Here is a 23,549-nt window from a genome sequence, read left to right on the forward strand (position 1 = left end):
GCTGATCTTTGAGGGGCCCTATTCTGTCCCGAGTTACCCTTTTGTCCTCAATGTATTTGTAGAAACCCTTTGGATTCTCCTTAACTCTATTTGCCAAAGCTATCTCATGTCCCCTTTTTGCCCTCTTAAGTATATTCCTTCTGCATTTATACTCTTCTAAGGATTCACTCGATCTATCCTGTCTATATCTGACATACGCTTCCTTCTTTTCCTTAACTAAACCCTCAATTTCTTCAAGTCATCCAGCATTCCCTATACCTACCAGCCTTTCCTTTCACCCTAACAGGAATATACTGTCTTGTTATCTCATTTCTGAAGGCTTCCCATTCTTTAGCCATCCTTTTTACCTGTGAACATCTGCCCCCAATCAACTTTTATTAGCAGTCAATATTTTCAAGGGGAAAAGGCATCGTTTGTGTTTTTCATTTCCCTCAGACACCTATCCCATGTGGGATGCAGTTCTCTGTGAGGAACTTTCCACACTATGGACTATTCTGCTTTAGCTCTTTATTTCCTTGCTATCCCTGATACTATTGAGGTGTTCTTGTCTTTTATTTTACACTATTTTGTTTCACTTCCCTCTTCACTCTCTCAAAAAAGACATTTCTCATGAACTAGGTAAAAAAAATGACTGCAGATGCTGAAAATCAAATACTGAATTAGTGGTGCTGGAAGAGCACAGCAGTTCAGGCAGCATCCAAGGAGCAGGAAAATCGACGTTTCGGGCAAAAGCCCTTCATCAGGAATACTAAACAGCATGGATTTCCAACAGCATTTCCTGAGTTTGACAGAGGAGGTAATCCTCAACTCCCAGGTCATTTCCTCTGCTCTGAAGCTCTTCAACCATGTTGTGAAACAAACTCGGTACCACAGCCACATTTGCTTCCTCAGTTACTGTCTCCTTGACTTGTCCGACCTGCCTATCTCCTTTTCCACCTATCCACTCCACCCTCTCCTCCTTGACCTATCACCTTCATCTCCTCCCCCACTCACCCATTGTACTCTATGCTACTCTCTCCCCACCCCCACCCTCCTCTAGCTTATCTCTCCACGCTTCAGGCTCACTGCCTTTATTCCTGATGAAGGGCTTTTGCCCGAAACGTTGATTTCGCTGCTCGTTGGATGCTGCCTGAACTGCTGTGCTCTTCCAGCACCACTAATCCAGTATTTGATTTTCAGCATCTGCAGTCATTGTTTTTACCTTGTTGATTTTAACCCTACTGCGAATCCTCTTGCAAGGATGCCTGCCTTGAAGAAGTTTTCCTCCTCTCTCTACAAGAATCTCAGGGAGTCCCTCTCCCACTGCAACTCCCAGGTCATTTCCTCTGCTCTGAAGCTCTTCAACCATGTTGTGAAACAAACTCGGTACCACAGCCACATTTGCTTCCTCAGTTACTGTCTCCTTGACTTGTCCGACCTGCCTATCTTCTTTTCCACCTATCCACTCCACCCTCTCCTCCTTGACCTATCACCTTCATCTCCTCCCCCACTTACCCATTGTACTCTATGCTACTCTCTCCCCACCCCCACCCTCCTCTAGCTTATCTCTCCACGCTTCAGGCTCACTGCCTTTATTCCTGATGAAGGGCTTTTGCCCGAAACGTTGATTTCACTGCTCATTGGATGCTGCCTGAACTGCTGTGCTCTTCCAGCACCACTAATCTAGTAATCTGTCCCATTTGTCTGGATTTCTTCACCGATCCGGTTTCACTGGATTGTGGACACAACTTCTGCCGCTCCTGTGTCACCCAGAGTTGGGAAAAGCAGGAGAGAATCTCCTGCCCGGAATGTAGACAGGAGTTTCCAGACAGAAACCTCAGGGTAAATCGGGCCTTAGCAAATCTATCTGAGAAAGTACGAAAGTTAAGTCGGAATCCGCAAGAGAAGGGAAGTAAACGTCACTGTGAGGAACATCAGGAAGAACTGAAGGTTTTTTGTGAAACTGATGAGAAATTGATTTGTGTGAATTGTGTAGTTTCCCGGGAACACAGGGAGCACCGCTTCATCCCGATTGAAGAAGCGGTTGGAATCTACAAGATAAAAGGAAACCGATTCCATCTTCTGATTACTTCATCACATTTTCATGATCTAATACTTTTATTTTCTGATTTTCTCTCCCAATCCCAGGATCGGGTGAAATCTAGGGAAGAAATCGGCGGCTATAGAAATAGAGTGGCAGCAGAAACAGAAGATTTCCCAAATTCAGGTAAAATTTCCCTGAGCTCAGCTTTCAAATTTGATTCCCTCCTTTGTTGTGTTTTACTGCAGAAGCAGATTGTCTCTATATTTGCTCTTTTAGGTGCAATCCCAAAATCTACAGAGCTGCATCAAATCCGAGTTCACTAAAATACACCAGTTTCTCACTGAGAAAGAGCAGCGTTTACTCCGAGATCTCAGGGAACAAGAGGAAAACATTCTCAGAACAATGCAGCAAAATCTTGGCAAAATTCAAAAGAATTTAAATTCTCTTCAGGAGAAACTCTCAAAGTTGGAAAAACAGTTGGAACAAAAAGATGGAGTGATATTTCTGCAGGTGAGGGATTATATTTAATTTTAGTTCACGGAAAGTAAACTCAGAATGTGATCCTCATAAACTTGTTCCCATTCTCCGTCATTCCTCCAATATCCCTTTCTGCTCCTCTTTCCCTCATGTGTTTGTCCACTCTCCTGTTTCATACATTTTCCTCAATCTCATTGATGATTGTGGCTTTCACTATTGAAATTCTCCTCACGATTAAAAGGCTAAATTTAAAAAGCAGTCGACAATTCACAGCTCCAGCCCAAGATGCAAGTGATTTATTCACATCCATGCGGAAAACCGTTCAAATTACAAGTTGGTGTATTTCAAAAATATTGTTTATTCATAAAAGTCTGTATATCCATACAATATTATTAGAGCTGTTCGATTCTGTATAGTCTTTACATATAGAGTCAGATTCAGAGAGATACAGCATGGAAATAGACCCTTCAGTCCAACTTGTCCATACTGAACAGATATTCGAAATTAATTTGTCTCAATTTCTTGCATTTGGTCCATGTCCCTCTAAACCCTTCCTTCCTATTCATATACCGACCCAGATATCTTTTAAATGTTATAATTGTATCTGGGAGAACAAACAAACCCAGTGCATTTCTTACTTGTACAAGACAATATTTACAAACATTTGAGGCACTGGGAGGGTCTGATAACTGAGTGCACCTCCATCTAACTTCAGCAGAAAGATTGTAGATGATGGTCTTTACCCACTGCGCCTTGCAGCAGCTGCCCTAGGCTTTAGTCCATCTCTCAACACGTGGTCCTGGACCTTGGAATGTGCCAGTCTGTAACACTCAGTTGAGGTCAACTCCTCGCCCTGGAAGACCGACAGGTTTCGATCAGACCAAAGAGCATCTTTCACTGAGTTGATGGTCCTCTGAGTACAGTCGATGTTTGTCTCACTGTGTGTCCCAGGGAACAGACCGTACAACACAGAGTCACATGTCACAGAGCTACTGCGGATGAAACTTGACAAACGCCACTGCATCTTTCTCTAGGCTTTCTTTGTAAAGGCACATTCCAGCAGGAGATGTGTGACAGTCTCTATCTTCATCAGCCACTTCAAGGGCAATGTGTGCAGTTGGAGAGACTCTGGGTATATATGAAAGATCTCACAGGTAGTACCCTTCTCACCAGCAACCAAGCAACGTCCTGGTGCTTGTTAAGAAGTTCTGGCAATGCCTTTGACAATCTGCTCAAGGAACAAGCCGACAAGACCCACCCACTCATTTCCTGCAGGCTCTTGGGGATGATCTGTGCTGATGAATTGTGGTTAAATGTGTTTTTGTTTGTAAATTCCTACCTGGAGGACAGGTGATATGGAACGGTCCAACTACTTGGAGCGCTCTGCTAATACAAGGCCAGTCCCACCCTTCCCAACACCAGGGACAGGTAGAACCTCCGTACATAGTGAGACTTGGTGTTTGGTGCAGCTTGATGCAGCCACACACAAAGGTGGCCATCAGGATGAGGGTGATCTTGGGTATATTCTTCCCCCCATTATCCAGAGGTTTGTACATGGTGTTCCTGTGACATGCCCAGCTTCGACCTCCAGATGAAGTGGAAGATGACTCGGGTAATTGCAGCAATGCAGGTTCTGGGAATGGGCCCCACCTGCCCCTCATACAACAGTGAGAGTATCTCACACCTAATAACCAGATGTTTCACCTGCAATGGAGAGGAAATGCTGCTCCCAAAGGACCAGTTTCTGTCTTACCTTGGCAATACTCTCCTCTCAAGTTTTTGTGCTGCCCCAGCTCCTCTGAGCATATTCCCAGCACCTTCAGGTAATCTGTCCTGATGGTGAAAGGCATGAAGGATTGGTCAGCCCAGTTCCCAAAGTACATGACCTTGTTCTTGCCTTGATTTACCTTGGCTGCTGAGACCAGTTCAAACTGGTCGTTGATGCTTATGAGTCTGTGCACGTGACAGCAGATCTGAGCAGAAAACAGTGACATCATCCATGTACAGGGAGGCTTTCCCTTGTAGGCCTCCGCTGCCTGGAATAGTCACCCCATCTCAGGCTCACGTCCTTCCTGATGGACTCAGCAAAGGGCTGTATACAACGCACAAACAAGGCAGGAGAGAGTAGGCAGCCCTGCCTGACTCTGGATCTGATCGGGAAGCTGTCTCATTCCCACCCATTAATTGAGACTGCACTAAGGATGTTGGTGTAGAGCAGTCAGATTCAATTGCAGATTCCCTCCCAAAGCCCATTTTTGAGAGCAAGTCCCACATGTCAGTGTGTGATGTCCTGTCAAAGGCCTTTTCCTGGTTCAGGCTGCTAAGGCAGGTATCCACCACCCCTGTCCTACAGGCAGGCCATTGTATCCCTGAGTAGCACATTACAAATTGTCTGGATGTTTATACACAAAGCACAGTTACATACCTCATCCTGGGTAGACAATCTACTTATCACTGGGCTGGGTACATTTGACAGGTTCTAACTGCTAACTAAACCTCAACATGGCTGTGCATCCTTTCAGTAAAATACAGCCTTACGAGAGTTAAGTGAGGTAAAAATATTTGATACTCAATGTATGCTCCCTGAAAACGGTGGAAACACACAGTCACACAGCATGGAAACAGACCCTTCGGTCCAACCAGTCCAGGCTGTCCATAATCCCAAATTAAACTAGTCCCACCTGCCTGCCCTTGGCCCATATCGCTCCAAACATTTCTGATTAATGTACTTGTCTAAATGTCTTTTAAATGTTGTAACTGTACCCACATTCACACTTCCTTTGTAAGTTCACTCAACACACAAACTACTCTCTGTGTGAAAGAAGTTGCTCCTTATAGTTTTTTTAAAGTTTCACCTCTCACCATAAAAATATTCCCCCTAATTTTGACATCCTCTTCCCAAGGGAAAAGACACCTGCCATTCACTTTGTCTGTACCCCTGATTATTTTATAAACCTCTCAGGTCACATCTCGACTTCCAGTGAAAGAAACTCCAGCCGATCCAGCATCTCTTTCCAATTCAAACCCTCCATTCCTGTCAACATCCTGGTAAATCTCTTCCGAACTCTCTAGCTTCACGATATCCTTTCTACGTCATGGAGACCAGAATTGGACACAGTACTCCAGAAGAGGCCTCACCAATGTCCTGTACAGCCTCAACATAATGTTCCAACTCCGATACTTAAAGGACTGAACAATGAAGGCAAACATTCTAAATGGCTTCTTAACCACCCTGTATACATGTGAGGAAAACTTCAAAAGAATTATGAATTTGAAAACCGAGGTGTCATTGTTTTACAACACTGCTCAAGGCCCGACCTTTAATTGTATAAATCCTGTCTTTGTTTGTTTTATTGAAATGGCATACCTTGCACTTATCCAAATTAAACATAAAATGTTTTAAAAATTGAACACAATTTCCTCATAGTTAAATCCCTGACTTTCCAATTAGGTGTCGCTAAATAGCATTTCATGTCCTGATTGGTCAGAAGGTGCAAACCTGACTCTTCAGGAATTGGACCTGAGAATTAACTTTGCCAGTGTTCAGTTCCTTTGCCTCAGGTTCATTGGCTAGTACTGACATGGTTTTGTGTTATGACCTGAAACTGTGTGGAGACACCTGTTTTCTTTGGGAATTCTATGTGTCAAATTGCACTGTATTGCAACAATCTAGAGAGTTAGAGTTTGCGTTTGTTTTATTAGCAGTCAATATTTTAAAGGGGAAAAGGCATCGTTTGTGTTTTTCATTTCCCTCAGACACCTATCCCATGTGGGATGCAGTTCTCTGTGAGTGACTTTCCACGCTATGGACTATTCTGCTTTAGCTCTTTATTTCCTTGCTATCCCTGATATTATTGAGGTGTTCTTGTCTTTTATTTTACACTATTTTGTTTCACTTCCCTCTTCACTCTCTCAATAAAGACATTTCTCATGAACTCCTCATTCAATTTATTTGTGATTTAGATTGTTGGGGCAGAGTGACCAAATAAATCATTCAATACTTCTAGCATCAAAGAGTTCATTGAAATTTCACAGGTGGCAAGAGACTGTCTGAAAATCCAGAGTTCTTCAATGAATAAAGGAAAGACATACATTTCTATACACATTTTCAGCCTGCCTTTAGCAATTACAAACCAATCATAATTAATTAATTAATTACATACACTTCCAATTTCAGAAATACTGTGACTGCGTGGCCTGAGATGGACAGGCGCGTGGTCAACCCACAGGCCTCGATGTTCTCATGAAGCTTCCCAGATTCTCTTATGTCCCTTCTTGGGGCTTTTCATAGTGGATGCTATATTCAATCCTGTTAGCCATACTCCTTCTCAGACACTTGCCAGCTCCATTCATTGCCAATAATTTATCACGAAGGACCTCTTGAATTCTGTCATGCAATTCATTTTTCATACTAATCTTGCTATTGGTGATATAAAGGATGCTAATTTTTATGAATTGTTATAAAATTTGTTACATCAGTTCCAATAAAGTTCTATGGTCATACCTAATGTTAGAATTCTTTAGCTAAGGATTGTGAGGATAAGATCATAAGACATATGAGTGGAAGTAAGGCCATTCGGCCCATCGAGTCCACTCCACCATTCAATCATGGCTGATGCGCATTTCAGCTCCACTTACCAGCGTTCTCCCCGTAGCCCTTAATTCCTCTAGACAACAAGAATCTATCAATCTCGGCCTTGAAGACATTTAGCGTTCCGGCTTCCACTGCACTCCGTGGCAATGAATTCCACAGGCCCACCACTCTCTGGCTGAAGAAATGTCTCCGCATTTCTGTTCTGAAATGACCCCCTCTAATTCTAAGGCTGTGTCCACGGGTCCTAGTCTCTTCGTCTAACGGAAACAATTTCCTAGCATCCACCTTTTCCAAGCCATGTATTATTTTGTACGTCTCTATTAAGTCTCCCCTTAATCTTCTAAACTCCAACGAATACAATCCCAGTATCCTCAGCCGTTCCTCATATGCGAGACCTGTCATTCCAGGGATCATCCGTGTGAAACTCCGCTGGACACGTTCCAGTGCCAGTATGTCCTTCCTGAGGTGTGGGGACCAAAACTGGACACAGTACTCCAAATGGGGCCTAACCAGAGCTTTATAAAGTCTTAGTAGTACATCTCTGCTTTTATATTCCAAACCTCTTGAGATAAGAGACAACATTGCATTCGCTTTCTTAATCACGGACTCAACCTGCATGTTTACCTTTGGAGAATCCTCGACTAGCACTCCCAGATCCCTTTGTGCTTTGGCTTTATTAATTTTCTCACCATTTAGAAAGTAGTCCATGCTTTTATTCTTTTTGCCAAAGTGCAAGACCTCGCACTTGCTCACGTTAAATTCCATCAGCCATTTCCTGGACCACTCTCCCAACCTGTCTAGATCCTTCTGTAGCCTCCCCACTTCCTCAGTACTACCTGCCTGTCCACCTAACTTCGTATCATCGGCAAACTTCGCGAGAATGCCCCCAGTCCCTTCATCCAGATCATTAATATATAATGCGAACAGCTGTGGCCCCAGCACCGAACCCTGCGGGACACCGCTCGTCACGGCTGCCATTCTGAAAAAGAACCTTTTATCCCAACTCTCTGCCTTCTGTTAGACAGCCAATCCTCAATCCATCCCAGCAGCTCACCTCGAACACCATGGGCCCTCACCTTGCTCTGCAGCCTCCCGTGTAGCACCTTATCAAAGGCCTTTTGAAAGTCTAGATAGACCACATCCACTGGGTTTCCCTGGTCTAACCTACTTGTTACCTCTTCAAAAAATTCCAACAGGTTTGTCAGGCATGACCTCCCTTTACTAAATCCAGTTTCTTTCTCACCCAACCTTGGAATGTCAATCAAACACAGCACTTCTATCTTGTAACTATAATTATAACAACTTCTTTGCACATGCTGTAAGTGGGATTTTCTTTATATAAGTGTGTAAATCTATAACTAATTCAGAATCTATGCCTCTCATTATTTGAAGAATCTTGACTAAAACCTACATTTGTAACAGATTTACAAATTAAATGTAGGTTTCTTATGTGAAATGCTCTTATCTATGTCTCCTGTGTAAGCAACTGCAGCTGCATCTTCAGATAACTGTGAGGCCTGCTGTGCCATCTCAATTCTGTTATCTTGGGTTCACAGAGCTACCGTTGTTATAACTTATGCAGACATATTTAGCAAAATGTTTTACCAAGTTCTCTAGAGCTACTGTAAGCCATAATCTGCTGCTTTTGTCATGGGCAACCACTGGCCATTTTGTGCTGCTCTCAATCATGGGCTGCTCTAACAGGATTATGTATTTGAACACAGATTTTCTGGTTCCTTTGAGGTGGAAACATCTTCACTGAATCAAACAGATCAATCCCTTCATAATTTTTAACATCTAAGTCAGATCTTCTCTTTTCTTGAGTGAAGTCGGTTAATGTTTACTGGCACCCTTTGCAATTCCTGAATTTTTACTTTACTTCCTCCAGTGCTTCAGTATGTTTTGTGTGCCATTCTTATTCTGTTCCAGAACTGCAGCAATCAGAGACAGCAGCTTGGAGCAATGTGAGTGTAATTACTACTTTCTTGATAAAGTCAGTCAGTCTCTGTCAACTCAGATTTGTGCTTTGTTTATTTCAGGAGGAAGTATCTGGGAAGATGAGGTAGGACATGCACTTTACTGAAACTCAGTGCAAGTTGGTGAAATTGCTCAGAAAGGTTTTCAATGAATTTATGATAATCTTTTTAATATTTACAGGATGAGCCATGACACTGGTCATGCACTGTCACTAACAGATGGTGTCCTGTCCACTGAAAGCTTGAACATCATTTGACCATTTCCAGTGTGGAGAGAAATGGTGGGAGCTATTAAACCTGGTAAAGCTCAGCTAAGTTTCTTTATTCTGTATTTATATTCTGTTATTTGGATTGTTATGTTTACAAATACCATAGATATATAATTAGGCACTTAGTTAAAAAGAAAGCTGGATAATAATGGCTCAGACTGTCTTTGACATTAATATAGCATGTAACTTGGTGTAACATAAAGAAGCATTAAGAAACTTCAGCAAAACTGAGTCAATAGGAATCGGGGGAAATCTCTCCACTGGTTAGAGTCATACCAAGCACAGAGGAAGATGATTGTGATTGTTCAAGATCAATCATCTCCACTCCAGGACATTTCTGTGGGAGTTCACGAATAACCCAACCTCAACAGCCTTCTGCAGTAAAGAATTCCCCAGATTCACAATTGTCAGAAAGAAGAAATTCCTCCTTATCTTGTTCTTAAATGTGTAACTGTTTACTCTGAGGTTATACCCTGTGGTCCGAGGATGTCCAAGAGGTGGAATGATGTCCTTCCACAGCTACCTGGTCAAGTCTTCTCAGAATCAGGTAGATTTCAATAAAGGCAACTTCTCATTTTCTATATTCCAATGAGTACAGGATCAATTTACTCAACCTCTCCTCATATCATAGCCCTTCCATGCCTGATATCAACCCAGTGAAACTTCTCTGTAGGCCTCCAATGCCAAAATACTTATTCTTTCAAAAGCCATTTGACGATAGGAAATATTTGAAGTCCCTGCTGCCCATTATCTGTGACCACCACCTCCAGGGGTCCATATATTGTAAAATATGTTCACTGTATTGCAGCTGTGTCTGACTAATGCCTTGTCTAGTTTTAGTAAAAACCTCCCTACTTTTCTACTCCATTCTCTTTGTAACAAACGCCAACATTTCATTTGCCCTCGTGGTAATCCACAGAACATGAATGCTAGCTTTTTGTGATTCACGAACGACTACAGAGTCTCTCTCTTCTGTAGCTTTCTGTGGTCTCTATCTATTAAATGACATCCAGCTACTTTATCTTTCCTGCCAAAGTGTATAATCTCACATTCCCTCACATTACCTTCCACCTGCTAAGGTTTCTCCCATTCACCTAATCTGTCTCTATTCCTCCAAAGACTCTTTCTGTCATCCTTACTGAAATAACTCCACAGAGGCCTGTATCCCATCACCAAACCACCCTTTGCTTCTACTTGGAAAGTCCTTGACACTGATCCAGCTCCCTCACAGCCAGCACTGAGAGTGACAGGAGGTCTGACACTCCTGTTTATATATTTTTTTTCTCCCTTTTTTTTTCTTTTTATTTTTCTTTACACCCCCACACTACCGCCTAAGTGTGGTAGTGCTTATTTTTATTCCCCAGCACCCATGGTGTGTGTGTGCAGGTGTATAACACAGTGAGAGACACAAGATGCATGAATCTTTATTCAATTTCCACCACCAGGAAGATAGGAAAAAACACCCGAGTGGCCAGTGACAAGCACTGCCCTTCAAACCACAGGGCAATGCTGTGTGAGCAAAACAGTGAAGGGAAGGGTAGGGACTAAATCAAAATAGAGTTGGACGGGGAAATAATACACTCCACTCCCTGCGGCGCCCACCTCTCCCTGAACGACTCCAGGGTGTCGGTGGACACCGCGTGCTCCTTCTCCAAGGACACCCGGGCTCTAACGTAACCCCGGAAGAGGGGCAGGCAGTCGGCCCTAACGACCCCCTCCACGGCCCGCTGCCTGGACCTGTTGATGGCCAGTTTGGCCAGGCCCAGGAGCAGACCCACGAGGAGGTCCTCGGACCTGCCCTCCCTCCTCCGTACCGGGTGCCCGAAAATCAGGAGCGTGGGACTGAAGTGCAGCCAGAAACAGAGGAGAAGGTTCTTAAGAAAATCAAAAAGGGAGTGCAAACGCCCACACCCAATATATACATGGTCCACGGACTCCACAGCGCCACAGAACAAGCAGTTGGGCTGGGAGTCCGTGAACCACCGCAATCTGCGGTTGCAGGGGACTGCTGCGTGCAGCACCCTCCACCCCAGATCCCCGAGAGAAAGGGGGAGGACTCCCGCGTAGAGAGCCCTCCACTGGGGATCCCCACCGCCCGGTGGCAAATGGGCACGCCAAGGCGTGTCCGGACGGTGGATGAGGGAGAAGAGGTGGACGGTGTGCAGCAGCAGTCGATACAGGGCCTTCCTTTTTATATCCCTGAAAGGGACAAAATTAAAATTGCGGAGGCGGCTCAGGTTGTGGGGCACAGGCTCCCGCGGGAAGTACGGGACCTTGGGACCAATGTGAAATTCCGTCCTGGCTGGGGTGAGCGCGGACGGGATCCCACCGCACACCTGAGCGTCCTCCAACTGGTGCACTACGTCGGGTCCGAGCACCGCCATTTTGAGGCGTCGGATGGCGGTGGCCACGTACCGGACGTCTACCGCTGCCCTGCTAGCTATGTCCTGCGGCAGCGTCCAGCCCAGGCCCCCGGCACCCAGCACGTCCCCGACCCTGGTCGCCCTCGCCGCCACGGCCCTCCCCTCCGACAGCCACTCGAACCCGCGAGTACGGAGGTGCGGATTCCTGAGCAACGGCTCCCTGACGACAGCCGCTAGTCCAGCCGGAGGGTAGGCGCGACGCGATTCGACCATGTTCCAGACAGTGATCAGGTCCTGGTAAAAGACAGGCAGCACCTTGAGGGAGACCTCCAAACCGTCACGGTCGACGAACAGGAGCTGCGTGTCGTAGTTGAGGTTACGCACCTGGCGGAAAAAATACGTCGCCAGGGCGCACCACCTAGGAGGAGGCTCGACGTAAAGGTATCGCCGCAAGGTCTGAAGGCGGAACGTCGCGACCTGGGTGCGGACGCACACCAGCGACTGACCGCCCTCCTCGATAGGGAGACTCAGAACCTGCGCGGCGACCCAGTGCATCTTTTTGTCCCAGAAGAAGTCGACCAACGTTCTCTGGATGTCAGCGACAAAGCCAGGAGGAGGGACCAAAGTGACCAGCCGGTACCACAGCATGGCGGCCACCAGCTGGTTTATGACCAGCACTCGACTCCTGTAAGATAGCACTCGGAGCAGTCCTGTCCAGCGGCCTAGGCGAGCCGAGACTTTGGCCTCCAGCTCCTGCCAGTTGGCCGGCCAGGATTCCTCAGCCGGACTGAGGTAGACCCCCAGGTAGAGGAGATGGGTGGTACTCCAGCTGAACCCCCGTAACTCCTCCGGCAGAGAGTCCACCTGCCACGGACCGACCAGTAGTCCGGAACACTTGGCCCAGTTGATCCTGGCGGAAGACGCCGCCGAGTACAAGGCCTGGCACTCGCGCATCCTCCCCAGGTCAGCCGGGTCGGTGAAAGTGAGGAGCACGTCGTCGGCGTAGGCCGAGAGGACCACCCCCGTGCCGGCGCCGCGCAGAACCAGCCCCGACAACCTCCTCCGCAAGAGGCGCAGGAAAGGCTCCACGCACAGGGAATGCAGCTGGCCGGACAGGGGGCAGCCTTGACGCACTCCTCTCCCGAAGCGAAGGGGCGCCGTCAGGGACCCGTTAACTTTAACCAGACACTCTGCGGCGGCGTACAAAAGTCGGATCCGGGCGACGAACCGCGTCCCGAACCCGAACGCCCGCAGAGTCCCGAGCAGGTACTCGTGATCGACCCTGTCGAACGCCTTCTCCTGGTCGAGAGACAGGAAGGTGCTCGGCAGACCAGCCCGTCGACAGAAATGGATCAGGTCCCGGACCAGGTGGACGTTGTCGTGTATCCTCCGGCCCGGGACCGTGTAGGACTGGTCCGGGTGAATCATGTGGGCCAGCACGGAAGCCAGGCGAGAAGACAACACCCTGGCGAAAATTTTGTAATCCGTGCTGAGGAGGGAGACCGGACGCCAGTTCTTCAAAGAACGAAGGTCCCCCTTCTTCGGCAGCAGGACGATGACCGCCCTGCGCCAAGAAAGGGGCAGCTGTCCGGCATTTAGACACTCCCCCAGGACCTGTGCGTAGTCGTTCCCCAGGACGTCCCAGAACGCCCTGAAGAACTCCACAGTCAGCCCGTCCAGCCCCGGGGTTTTGCCCCTCGAGAGCCGGTCGAGGGCGCCGGTCAGCTCCTCCAAGGTGACGGGAGCGTCGAGCCTTCCGGCGTCCTCCGGGCTGAGCTGCGGCAGGTCCTCCCACAGAACTCTGCGAGCGTCCCCGCTGGACGGATCCGGAGAGAACAGAGCCGTGTAATAGTTTCGGACGTGGGCCCTGACGCCCTCCGGATCCGAGACGAGGGACCCGTCGTCGGCCAGCAGCACAAGGAGCTGCTGACGGGTGCCGCGCCTTTTTTCCAGCGAGTAGAAGAAGGGGGAGCCGCGGTCCAGGTCCTGCAGGAGCTGGATCCGCGACCTCACGTACGCGCCCCGAGCCCCGACGAGCTGCAGGTCCCGGAGCGCGGCCTTCTTCTCTTCGTACACCCCGCGCAGGGCCGGGTCCGCGTCGGGCTGACCGAGGCGTGACTCCAGGTCGAGCATCTCCCTCTCCAACTCCGCGATCCTGGATTTCCCACTCTTGGTCGACCCCCTCGCGTACTCCTGACAGAAGACGCGGACGTGAGCCTTGCCCACGTCCCACCATAGCCTCAGGGAGGGGAAGCTTCCCCGCTTCCTTCTCCAGCCGGCCCAGAAACGACGAAACGAGTCCCGGAACCGCTCGTCCTCCAGCAGCAGGTTGTTAAAGTGCCAGTACGCGGAGCCGAGCCTGGCGCCGAACGGAAGGAGTTCCGCCCACACCAGGTGATGGTCCGTGCACGACACCTGCCGCGTGGAGGCCTTCGGAAAACAGGAGGCGTACGCCCGCGAAACGTACAGGCGGTCGATTCTGGACGCTCCGACCCCAGGCCTCACGAAGGTGAAGGCGATGGAGTCGGGATGGAGAGTCCGCCAGACGTCCACCAGGTCGAAGGACTTGACCAAGTCCCCCAACCTCTTCCCCGACGCGCAGCCAGTGCGGGTACCGCCGTGGTCCCTGCCCTCGAGGACGCAGTTAAAATCTCCCCCGAGGACGACGCACTGGTTCTCGTCGATGGAAGCCAGATGAGCGGACAGTTCTTCGAAGAAGCTCGCTTGCCTCGGCCCGGCCAGGGGAGCGTATACGTTCACCAAGTGAAGCACCGCGCCCCCCAGCCGAACCGTCAGGTGAAGCAAACGGCCTGGCACCGGCTCCCTGACCCCCAAGATCTCGGGCTGAAAATGCGGGGCCAACAGGATAGCCACCCCGCCAGATCTGCGGGTGAGGTGACTCATGTAGACCCCCCCTCGCCACTCCAGGAGCCAGGTGGCTTCGTCTCCCGGGGTAGTGTGGGTTTCTTGCAGGAAGCACACCGCATACCTCCCGTCCCGAAGGACCGAGAGGGTCTGGAATCTGCGCTGTGACTCCCTGCTGCCGTTGATGTTGAGGCTGGCTATAGTACTCCTGTTTATATATTTTTTTTTTTTTTTTTTTTCCTTTATCCCCACACTACCGACTAAGTGCGGTAGTGCTTATTTTTTCCCCAGCACCCATGGTGTGTGTGTGCAGGTGTGAGACACAGTGAAAGACACAAAGTGTACGAATCTTTATTCAATTTCCACCACCAGGAAGATAGGAAAAACACCCGCGTGGCCAGTGACAAGCACTGCCCTTCAAACCACAGGGCAATGCTGTGTGATCAAAACAGTGAAGGGGAGGGTAGGGACTAAATCAAAATAGAGTTGGAGGGGGAAATGATGCACTCCACTCCCTGCGGCGCCCACCTCTCCCTGAACGACTCCAGGGTGTCGGTGGACACCGCGTGCTCCTTCTCCAAGGACACCCGGGCTCTAACGTAACCCCGGAAGAGGGGCAGGCAGTCGGCCCTAACGACCCCCTCCACGGCCCGCTGCCTGGACCTGTTGATGGCCAGTTTGGCCAGGCCCAGGAGCAGACCCACGAGGAGGTCCTCGGACCTGCCCTCCCTCCTCCGTACCGGGTGCCCGAAGATCAGGAGCGTGGGACTGAAGTGCAGCCAGAAACAGAGGAGAAGGTTCTTTAGAAAATCAAAAAGGGAGTGCAAACGCCCACACCCAATATATACATGGTCCACGGACTCCACAGCGCCACAGAACAAGCAGTTGGGCTGGGAGTCCGTGAACCACCGCAACCTGCGGTTGCAGGGGACTGCTGCGTGCAGCACCCTCCACCCCAGATCCCCGAGAGAAAGGGGGAGGACTCCCGCGTAGAGAGCCCTCCACTGGGGATCTCCGCCGCCCGGTGGCAAATGGGCACGCCAAGGCGTGTCCGGACGGTGGATGAGGGAGAAGAGGTGGACGGTGTGCAGCAGCAGTCTATACAGGGCCTTCTTTTTAATATCCTTAAAAGAAACAAAATTAAAATTCCGGAGGCGGCTCAGGTTGTGGGGCACAGGCTCCCGCGGGAAGTACGGGACCTTGGGGCCAATGTGAAATTCCGTCCGGGCCGGGGTGAGCGCGGACGGGATCCCACCGCACACCTGAGCGTCCTCCAACTGGTGCACTACGTCGGGTCCGAGCACCGCCGTTTTAAGGCGTCGGATGGCGGTGGCCACGTACCGGACGTCTACCGCTGCCCTGCTAGCTATGTCCTGCGGCAGCGTCCAGCCCAGGCCCCCGGCACCCAGCACGTCCCCGACCCTGGTCGCCCTCGCCGCCACCGCCCTCCCCTCCGACAGCCACTCGAACCCGCGAGTACGGAGGTGCGGATTCCTGAGCAACGGCTCCCTGACGACAGCCGCTACTCCAGCCGGAGGGTAGGCGCGACGCGATTCGACCATGTTCCAGACAGTGATCAGGTCCTGGTAAAAGACAGGCAGCACCTTGAGGGCGACCTCCAAACCGTCACGGTCGACGAACAGGAGCTGCGTGTCGTAGTTGAGGTTACGCACCTGGCGGAAAAAATACGTCGCCAGGGCGCACCACCTAGGAGGAGGCTCGACGTAAAGGTATCGCCGCAAGGTCTGAAGGCGGAACGTCGCGACCTGGGTGCGGACGCACACCAGCGACTGACCGCCCTCCTCGATAGGGAGACTCAGAACCTGCGCGGCGACCCAGTGCATCTTTTTGTCCCAGAAGAAGTCGACCAACGTTCTCTGGATGTCAGCGACAAAGCCAGGAGGAGGGACCAAAGTGACCAGCCGGTACCACAGCATGGCGGCCACCAGCTGGTTTATGACCAGCACTCGACTCCTGTAAGATAGCACTCGGAGCAGTCCTGTCCAGCGGCCTAGGCGAGCCGAGACTTTGGCCTCCAGCTCCCGCCAGTTGGCCGGCCAGGATTCCTCAGCCGGGCTGAGGTAGACCCCCAGGTAGAGGAGATGGGTGGTACTCCAGCTGAACCCCCGTAACTCCTCCGGCAGAGAGTCCACCCGCCACGGGCCGACCAGTAGTCCGGAACACTTGGCCCAGTTGATCCTGGCGGAAGACGCCGCAGAGTACACGGCCTGGCACTCGCGCATCCTCCCCAGGTCAGCCGGGTCGGTGAAAGTGAGGAGCACGTCGTCGGCGTAGGCCGAGAGGACCACCCCCGTGCCCGCGCCGCGCAGAACCAGCCCCGACAACCTCCTCCGCAAGAGGCGCAGGAAAGGCTCCACGCACAGGGAATACAGCTGGCCGGACAGGGGGCAGCCTTGACGCACTCCTCTCCCGAAGCGAAGGGGCGCCGTCAGGGACCCGTTAACTTTAACCAGACACTCTGCGGCGGCGTACAAAAGTCGGATCCGGGCGACGAACCGCGTCCCGAACCCGAACGCCCGCAGAGTCCCGAGCAGGTACTCGTGATCGACCCTGTCGAACGCCTTCTCCTGGTCGAGAGACAGGAAGGCGCTCGGCAGACCAGCCCGTCGACAGAAATGGATCAGGTCCCGGACCAGGTGGACGTTGTCGTGTATCCTCCGGCCCGGGACCGTGTAGGACTGGTCCGGGTGAATCATGCGGGCCAGCACGGAAGCCAGGCGAGAAGACAACACCCTGGCGAAGATTTTGTAGTCCGTGCTGAGGAGGGAGACCGGACGCCAGTTCTTCAGAGAACGAAGGTCCCCCTTCTTCGGCAGCAGGACGATGACCGCCCTGCGCCAAGAAAGGGGCAGCTGTCCGGCATTTAGACACTCCCCCAGGACCTGTGCGTAGTCGTTCCCCAGGACGTCCCAGAACGCCCTGAAGAACTCCACAGTCAGCCCGTCCAGCCCCGGGGTTTTGCCCCTCGAGAGCCGGTCGAGGGCGCCGGTCAGCTCCTCCAAGGTGACGGGAGCGTCGAGCCTTCCGGCGTCCTCCGGGCCGAGCTGCGGCAGGTCCTCCCACAGAACTCTGCGAGCGTCCTCGCTGGACGGATCCGGAGAGAACAGAGCCGTGTAATAGTTTCGGACGTGGGCCCTGACGCCCTCCGGATCCGAGACGAGGGACCCGTCGTCGGCCAGCAGCACAAGGAGCTGCTGACGGGTGCCGCGCCTTTTTTCCAGCGAGTAGAAGAAGGGGGAGCCGCGGTCCAGGTCCTGCAGGAGCTGGATCCGCGACCTCACGTACGCGCCCCGAGCCCCGACGAGCTGCAGGTCCCGGAGCGCGGCCTTCTTCTCTTCGTACACCCCGCGCAGGGCCGGGTCCGCGTCGGGCTGACCGAGGCGTGACTCCAGGTCGAGCGTCTCCCTCTCCAACTCCGCGATCCTGGATTTCCGCCTCTTGGTCGACCCCCTCGCGTACTCCTGACAGAAGACGCGGACGTGAGCCTTGCCCACGTCCCACCATAGCCTCAGGGAGGGGAAGCTTCCCCGCTTCCTTCTCCAGCCGGCCCAGAAACGACGAAACGAGTCCCGGAACCGCTCGTCCTCCAGCAGCAGGTTGTTAAAGTGCCAGTACGCGGAGCCGAGCCTGGCGCCGAACGGAAGGAGTTCCGCCCACACCAGGTGATGGTCCGTGCACGACACCTGCCGCGTGGAGGCCTTCGGAAAACAGGAGGCGTACGCCCGCGAAACGTACAGGCGGTCGATTCTGGACGCTCCGACCCCAGGCCTCACGAAGGTGAAGGCGATGGAGTCGGGATGGAGAGTCCGCCAGACGTCCACCAGGTCGAAGGACTTGACCAAGTCCCCCAACCTCTTCCCCGACGCGCAGCCAGTGCGGGTACCGCCGTGGTCCCTGCCCTCGAGGACGCAGTTAAAATCTCCCCCGAGGACGACGCACTGGTTCTCGTCGATGGAAGCCAGATGAGCGGACAGTTCTTCGAAGAAGCTCGCTTGCCTCGGCCCGGCCAGGGGAGCGTATACGTTCACCAAGTGAAGCACCGCGCCCCCCAGCCGAACCGTCAGGTGAAGCAAACGGCCTGGCACCGGCTCCCTGACCCCCAAGATCTCGGGCTGAAAATGCGGGGCCAACAGGATAGCCACCCCGCCAGATCTGCGGGTGAGGTGACTCATGTAGACCCCCCCTCGCCACTCCAGGAGCCAGGTGGCTTCGTCTCCCGGGGTAGTGTGGGTTTCTTGCAGGAAGCACACCGCATACCTCCCGTCCCGAAGGACCGAGAGGGTCTGGAATCTGCGCTGTGACTCCCTGCTGCCGTTGATGTTGAGGCTGGCTATAGTACTCCTGTTTATATTTTTTTTTCTTTTTTCTTTTTTTTTTTCTTTTTTTTTGGTGTGAGACACAGTGAAAGACACAAAGTGCACAAATCTTTATTCAATTTCCACCACCAGGAAGATACGGAAAACACCCAAGTGGCCAGTGACAAGCACTGCCCTTCAAACCACAGGGCAATGCTGTGTGAGCAAAACAGTGAAGGGGAGGGTAGGGACTAAATCAAAATAGAGTTGGAGGGTGAAATGATGCACTCCACTCCCTGCGGCGCCCACCTCTCCCTGAACGACTCCAGGGTGTCGGTGGACACCGCGTGCTCCTTCTCCAAGGACACCCGGGCTCTAACGTAACCCCGGAAGAGGGGCAGGCAGTCGGCCCTAACGACCCCCTCCACGGCCCGCTGCCTGGACCTGTTGATGGCCAGTTTGGCCAGGCCCAGGAGCAGACCCACGAGGAGGTCCTCGGACCTGCCCTCCCTCCTCCGTACCGGGTGCCCGAAGATCAGGAGCGTGGGACTGAAGTGCAGCCAGAAACAGAGGAGAAGGTTCTTAAGAAAATCAAAAAGGGAGTGCAAACGCCCACACCCAATATATACATGGTCCACGGACTCCACAGCGCCACAGAACAAGCAGTTGGGCTGGGAGTCCGTGAACCACCGCAATCTGCGGTTGCAGGGGACTGCTGCGTGCAGCACCCTCCACCCCAGATCCCCGAGAGCAAGGGGGAGGACTCCCGCGTAGAGAGCCCTCCACTGGGGATCTCCGCCGCCCGGTGGCAAATGGGCACGCCAAGGCGTGTCCGGACGGTGGATGAGGGAGAAGAGGTGGACGGTGTGCAGCAGCAGTCGATACAGGGCCCTCCTTTTTATGTCCCTAAAAGACACAAAATTAAAATTCCGGAGGCGGCTCAGGTTGTGGGGCACAGGCTCCCGCGGGAAGTACGGGACCTTGGGGCCAATGTGAAATTCCGTCCGGGCCGGGGTGAGCGCGGACGGGATCCCACCGCACACCTGAGCGTCCTCCAACCGGTGCACTACGTCGGGTCCGAGCACCGCCGTTTTAAGGCGTCGGATGGCGGTGGCCACGTACCGGACGTCTACCGCTGCCCTGCTAGCTATGTCCTGCGGCAGCGTCCAGCCCAGGCCTCCGGCACCCAGCACGTCCCCGACCCTGGTCGCCCTCGCCGCCACGGCCCTCCCCTCCGACAGCCACTCGAACCCGCGAGTACGGAGGTGCGGATTCCTGAGCAACGGCTCCCTGACGACAGCCGCTACTCCAGCCGGAGGGTAGGCGCGACGCGATTCGACCATGTTCCAGACAGTGATCAGGTCCTGGTAAAAGACAGGCAGCACCTTGAGGGTGACCTCCAAACCGTCACGGTCGACGAACAGGAGCTGCGTGTCGTAGTTGAGGTTACGCACCTGGCGGAAAAAATACGTCGCCAGGGCGCACCACCTAGGAGGAGGCTCGACGTAAAGGTATCGCCGCAAGGTCTGAAGGCGGAACGTCGCGACCTGGGTGCGGACGCACACCAGCGACTGACCGCCCTCCTCGATAGGGAGACTCAGAACCTGCGCGGCGACCCAGTGCATCTTTTTGTCCCAGAAGAAGTCGACCAACGTTCTCTGGATGTCAGCGACAAAGCCAGGAGGAGGGACCAAAGTGACCAGCCGGTACCACAGCATGGCGGCCACCAGCTGGTTTATGACCAGCACTCGACTCCTGTAAGATAGCACTCGGAGCAGTCCTGTCCAGCGGCCCAGGCGAGCCGAGACTTTGGCCTCCAGCTCCTGCCAGTTGGCCGGCCAGGATTCCTCAGCCGGGCTGAGGTAGACCCCCAGGTAGAGGAGATGGGTGGTACTCCAGCTGAACCCCCGTAGCTCCTCCGGCAGAGAGTCCACCCGCCACGGGCCGACCAGTAGTCCGGAACACTTGGCCCAGTTGATCCTGGCGGAAGACGCCGCAGAGTACACGGCCTGGCACTCGCGCATCCTCCCCAGGTCAGCCGGGTCGGTGAAAGTGAGGAGCACGTCGTCGGCGTAGGCCGAGAGGACCACCCCCGTGCCCGCGCCGCGCAGAACCAGCCCCGACAACCTCCTCCGCAAGAGGCGCAGGAAAGGCTCCACGCACAGGGAATACAGCTGGCCGGACAGGGGGCAGCCTTGACCCACTCCTCTCCCGAAGCGAAGGGGCGCCGTCAGGGACCCGTTAACTTTAACCAGACACTCTGCGGCGGCGTACAAAAGTCGGATCCGGGCGACGAACCGCGTCCCGAACCCGAACGCCCGCAGAGTCCCGAGCAGGTACTCGTGATCGACCCTGTCGAACGCCTTCTCCTGGTCGAGAGACAGGAAGGCGCTCGGCAGACCAGCCCGTCGACAGAAATGGATCAGGTCCCGGACCAGGTGGACGTTGTCGTGTATCCTCCGGCCCGGGACCGTGTAGGACTAGTCCGGGTGAATCATGTGGGCCAGCACGGAAGCCAGGCGAGAAGACAACACCCTGGCGAAGATTTTGTAGTCCGTGCTGAGGAGGGAGACCGGACGCCAGTTCTTCAAAGAACGAAGGTCCCCCTTCTTCGGCAGCAGGACGACGACCGCCCTGCGCCAAGAAAGGGGCAGCTGTCCGGCATTTAGACACTCCCCCAGGACCTGTGCGTAGTCGTTCCCCAGGACGTCCCAGAACGCCCTGAAGAACTCCACAGTCAGCCCGTCCAGCCCCGGGGTTTTGCCCCTCGAGAGCCGGTCGAGGGCGCCGGTCAGCTCCTCTAAAGTGACGGGAGCGTCGAGCCTTCCGGCGTCCTCCGGGCCGAGCTGCGGCAGGTCCTCCCACAGAACTCTGCGAGCGTCCTCGCTGGACGGATCCGGAGAGAACAGAGCCGTGTAATAGTTTCGGACGTGGGCCCTGACGCCCTCCGGATCCGAGACGAGGGACCCGTCGTCGGCCAGCAGCACAAGGAGCTGCTGACGGGTGCCGCGCCTTTTTTCCAGCGAGTAGAAGAAGGGGGAGCCGCGGTCCAGGTCCTGCAGGAGCTGGATCCGCGACCTCACGTACGCGCCCCGAGCCCCGACGAGCTGCAGGTCCCGGAGCGCGGCCTTCTTCTCTTCGTACACCCCGCGCAGGGCCGGGTCCGCGTCGGGCTGACCGAGGCGTGACTCCAGGTCGAGCATCTCCCTCTCCAACTCCGCGATCCTGGATTTCCCACTCTTGGTCGACCCCCTCGCGTACTCCTGACAGAAGACGCGGACGTGAGCCTTGCCCACGTCCCACCATAGCCTCAGGGAGGGGAAGCTTCCCCGCTTCCTTCTCCAGCCGGCCCAGAAACGACGAAACGAGTCCCGGAACCGCTCGTCCTCCAGCAGCAGGTTGTTAAAGTGCCAGTACGCGGAGCCGAGCCTGGCGCCGAACGGAAGGAGTTCCGCCCACACCAGGTGATGGTCCGTGCACGACACCTGCCGCGTGGAGGCCTTCGGAAAACAGGAGGCGTACGCCCGCGAAACGTACAGGCGGTCGATTCTGGACGCTCCGACCCCAGGCCTCACGAAGGTGAAGGCGACGGAGTCGGGATGGAGAGTCCGCCAGACGTCCACCAGGTCGAAGGACTTGACCAAGTCCCCCAACCTCTTCCCCGACGCGCAGCCAGTGCGGGCACCGCCGTGGTCCCTGCCCTCGAGGACGCAGTTAAAATCTCCCCCGAGGACGACGCACTGGTTCTCGTCGATGGAAGCCAGATGAGCGGACAGTTCTTGAAAGAAGCTCGCTTGCCTCGGCCCGGCCAGGGGAGCGTATACGTTCACCAAGTGAAGCACCGCGCCCCCCAGCCGAACCGTCAGGTGAAGCAAACGGCCTGGCACCGGCTCCCTGACCCCCAAGATCTCGGGCTGAAAATGCGGGGCCAACAGGATAGCCACCCCGCCAGATCTGCGGGTGAGGTGACTCATGTAGACCCCCCCTCGCCACTCCAGGAGCCAGGTGGCTTCGTCTCCCGGGGTAGTGTGGGTTTCTTGCAGGAAGCACACCGCATACCTCCCGTCCCGAAGGACCGAGAGGGTCTGGAATCTGCGCTGTGACTCCCTGCTGCCGTTGATGTTGAGGCTGGCTATAGTACTCCTGTTTATATATTTTTTTTTTTTTTTTTTTTTTTTGCACAAATCTTTATTCAATTTTCCACCACCAGGAAGATAGGAAAAAACACCCGGGTGGCCAGTGACGAGCACTGCCCTTCAAACCACAGGGCAATGCTGTGTGATCGAAACAGTGAAGGGGAGGGTAGGGACTAAATCAAAATAGAGTTGGAGGGAGAAATGATGCACTCCACTCCCTGCGGCGCCCACCTCTCCCTGAACGACTCCAGGGTGTCGGTGGACACCGCGTGCTCCTTCTCCAAGGACACCCGGGCTCTAACGTAACCCCGGAAGAGGGGCAGGCAGTCGGCCCTAACGACCCCCTCCACGGCCCGCTGCCTGGACCTGTTGATGGCCAGTTTGGCCAGGCCCAGGAGCAGACCCACGAGGAGGTCCTCGGACCTGCCCTCCCTCCTCCGTACCGGGTGCCCGAAGATCAGGAGCGTGGGACTGAAGTGCAGCCAGAAACAGAGGAGAAGGTTTTTAAGAAAATCAAAAAGGGAGTGCAA

The 23,549-nt window shown here is 53.4% G+C and overlaps 1 protein-coding gene across 1 annotated transcript in view; it reads left to right on the forward strand.

The window, feature by feature from the left end:
- The first annotated feature begins 1,623 nt into the window (after positions 1–1,623).
- The window catches only part of LOC140455109 (nuclear factor 7, brain-like), a 91,352-nt gene continuing 69,426 nt past the window's right edge, over positions 1,624–23,549 (forward strand). Inside the window, 5 exon segments of the mRNA XM_072549770.1 lie at positions 1,624–2,065; positions 2,145–2,206; positions 2,300–2,533; positions 9,134–9,156; positions 9,252–9,310. Of these exon segments, the coding sequence (XP_072405871.1) occupies positions 1,624–2,065; positions 2,145–2,206; positions 2,300–2,533; positions 9,134–9,156; positions 9,252–9,310 (820 nt within the window).

Source organism: Chiloscyllium punctatum, chromosome 30 (genome assembly GCF_047496795.1).
Source record: "Chiloscyllium punctatum isolate Juve2018m chromosome 30, sChiPun1.3, whole genome shotgun sequence".
In the NCBI taxonomy this organism is placed as follows: Eukaryota; Metazoa; Chordata; class Chondrichthyes; order Orectolobiformes; family Hemiscylliidae; genus Chiloscyllium; species Chiloscyllium punctatum.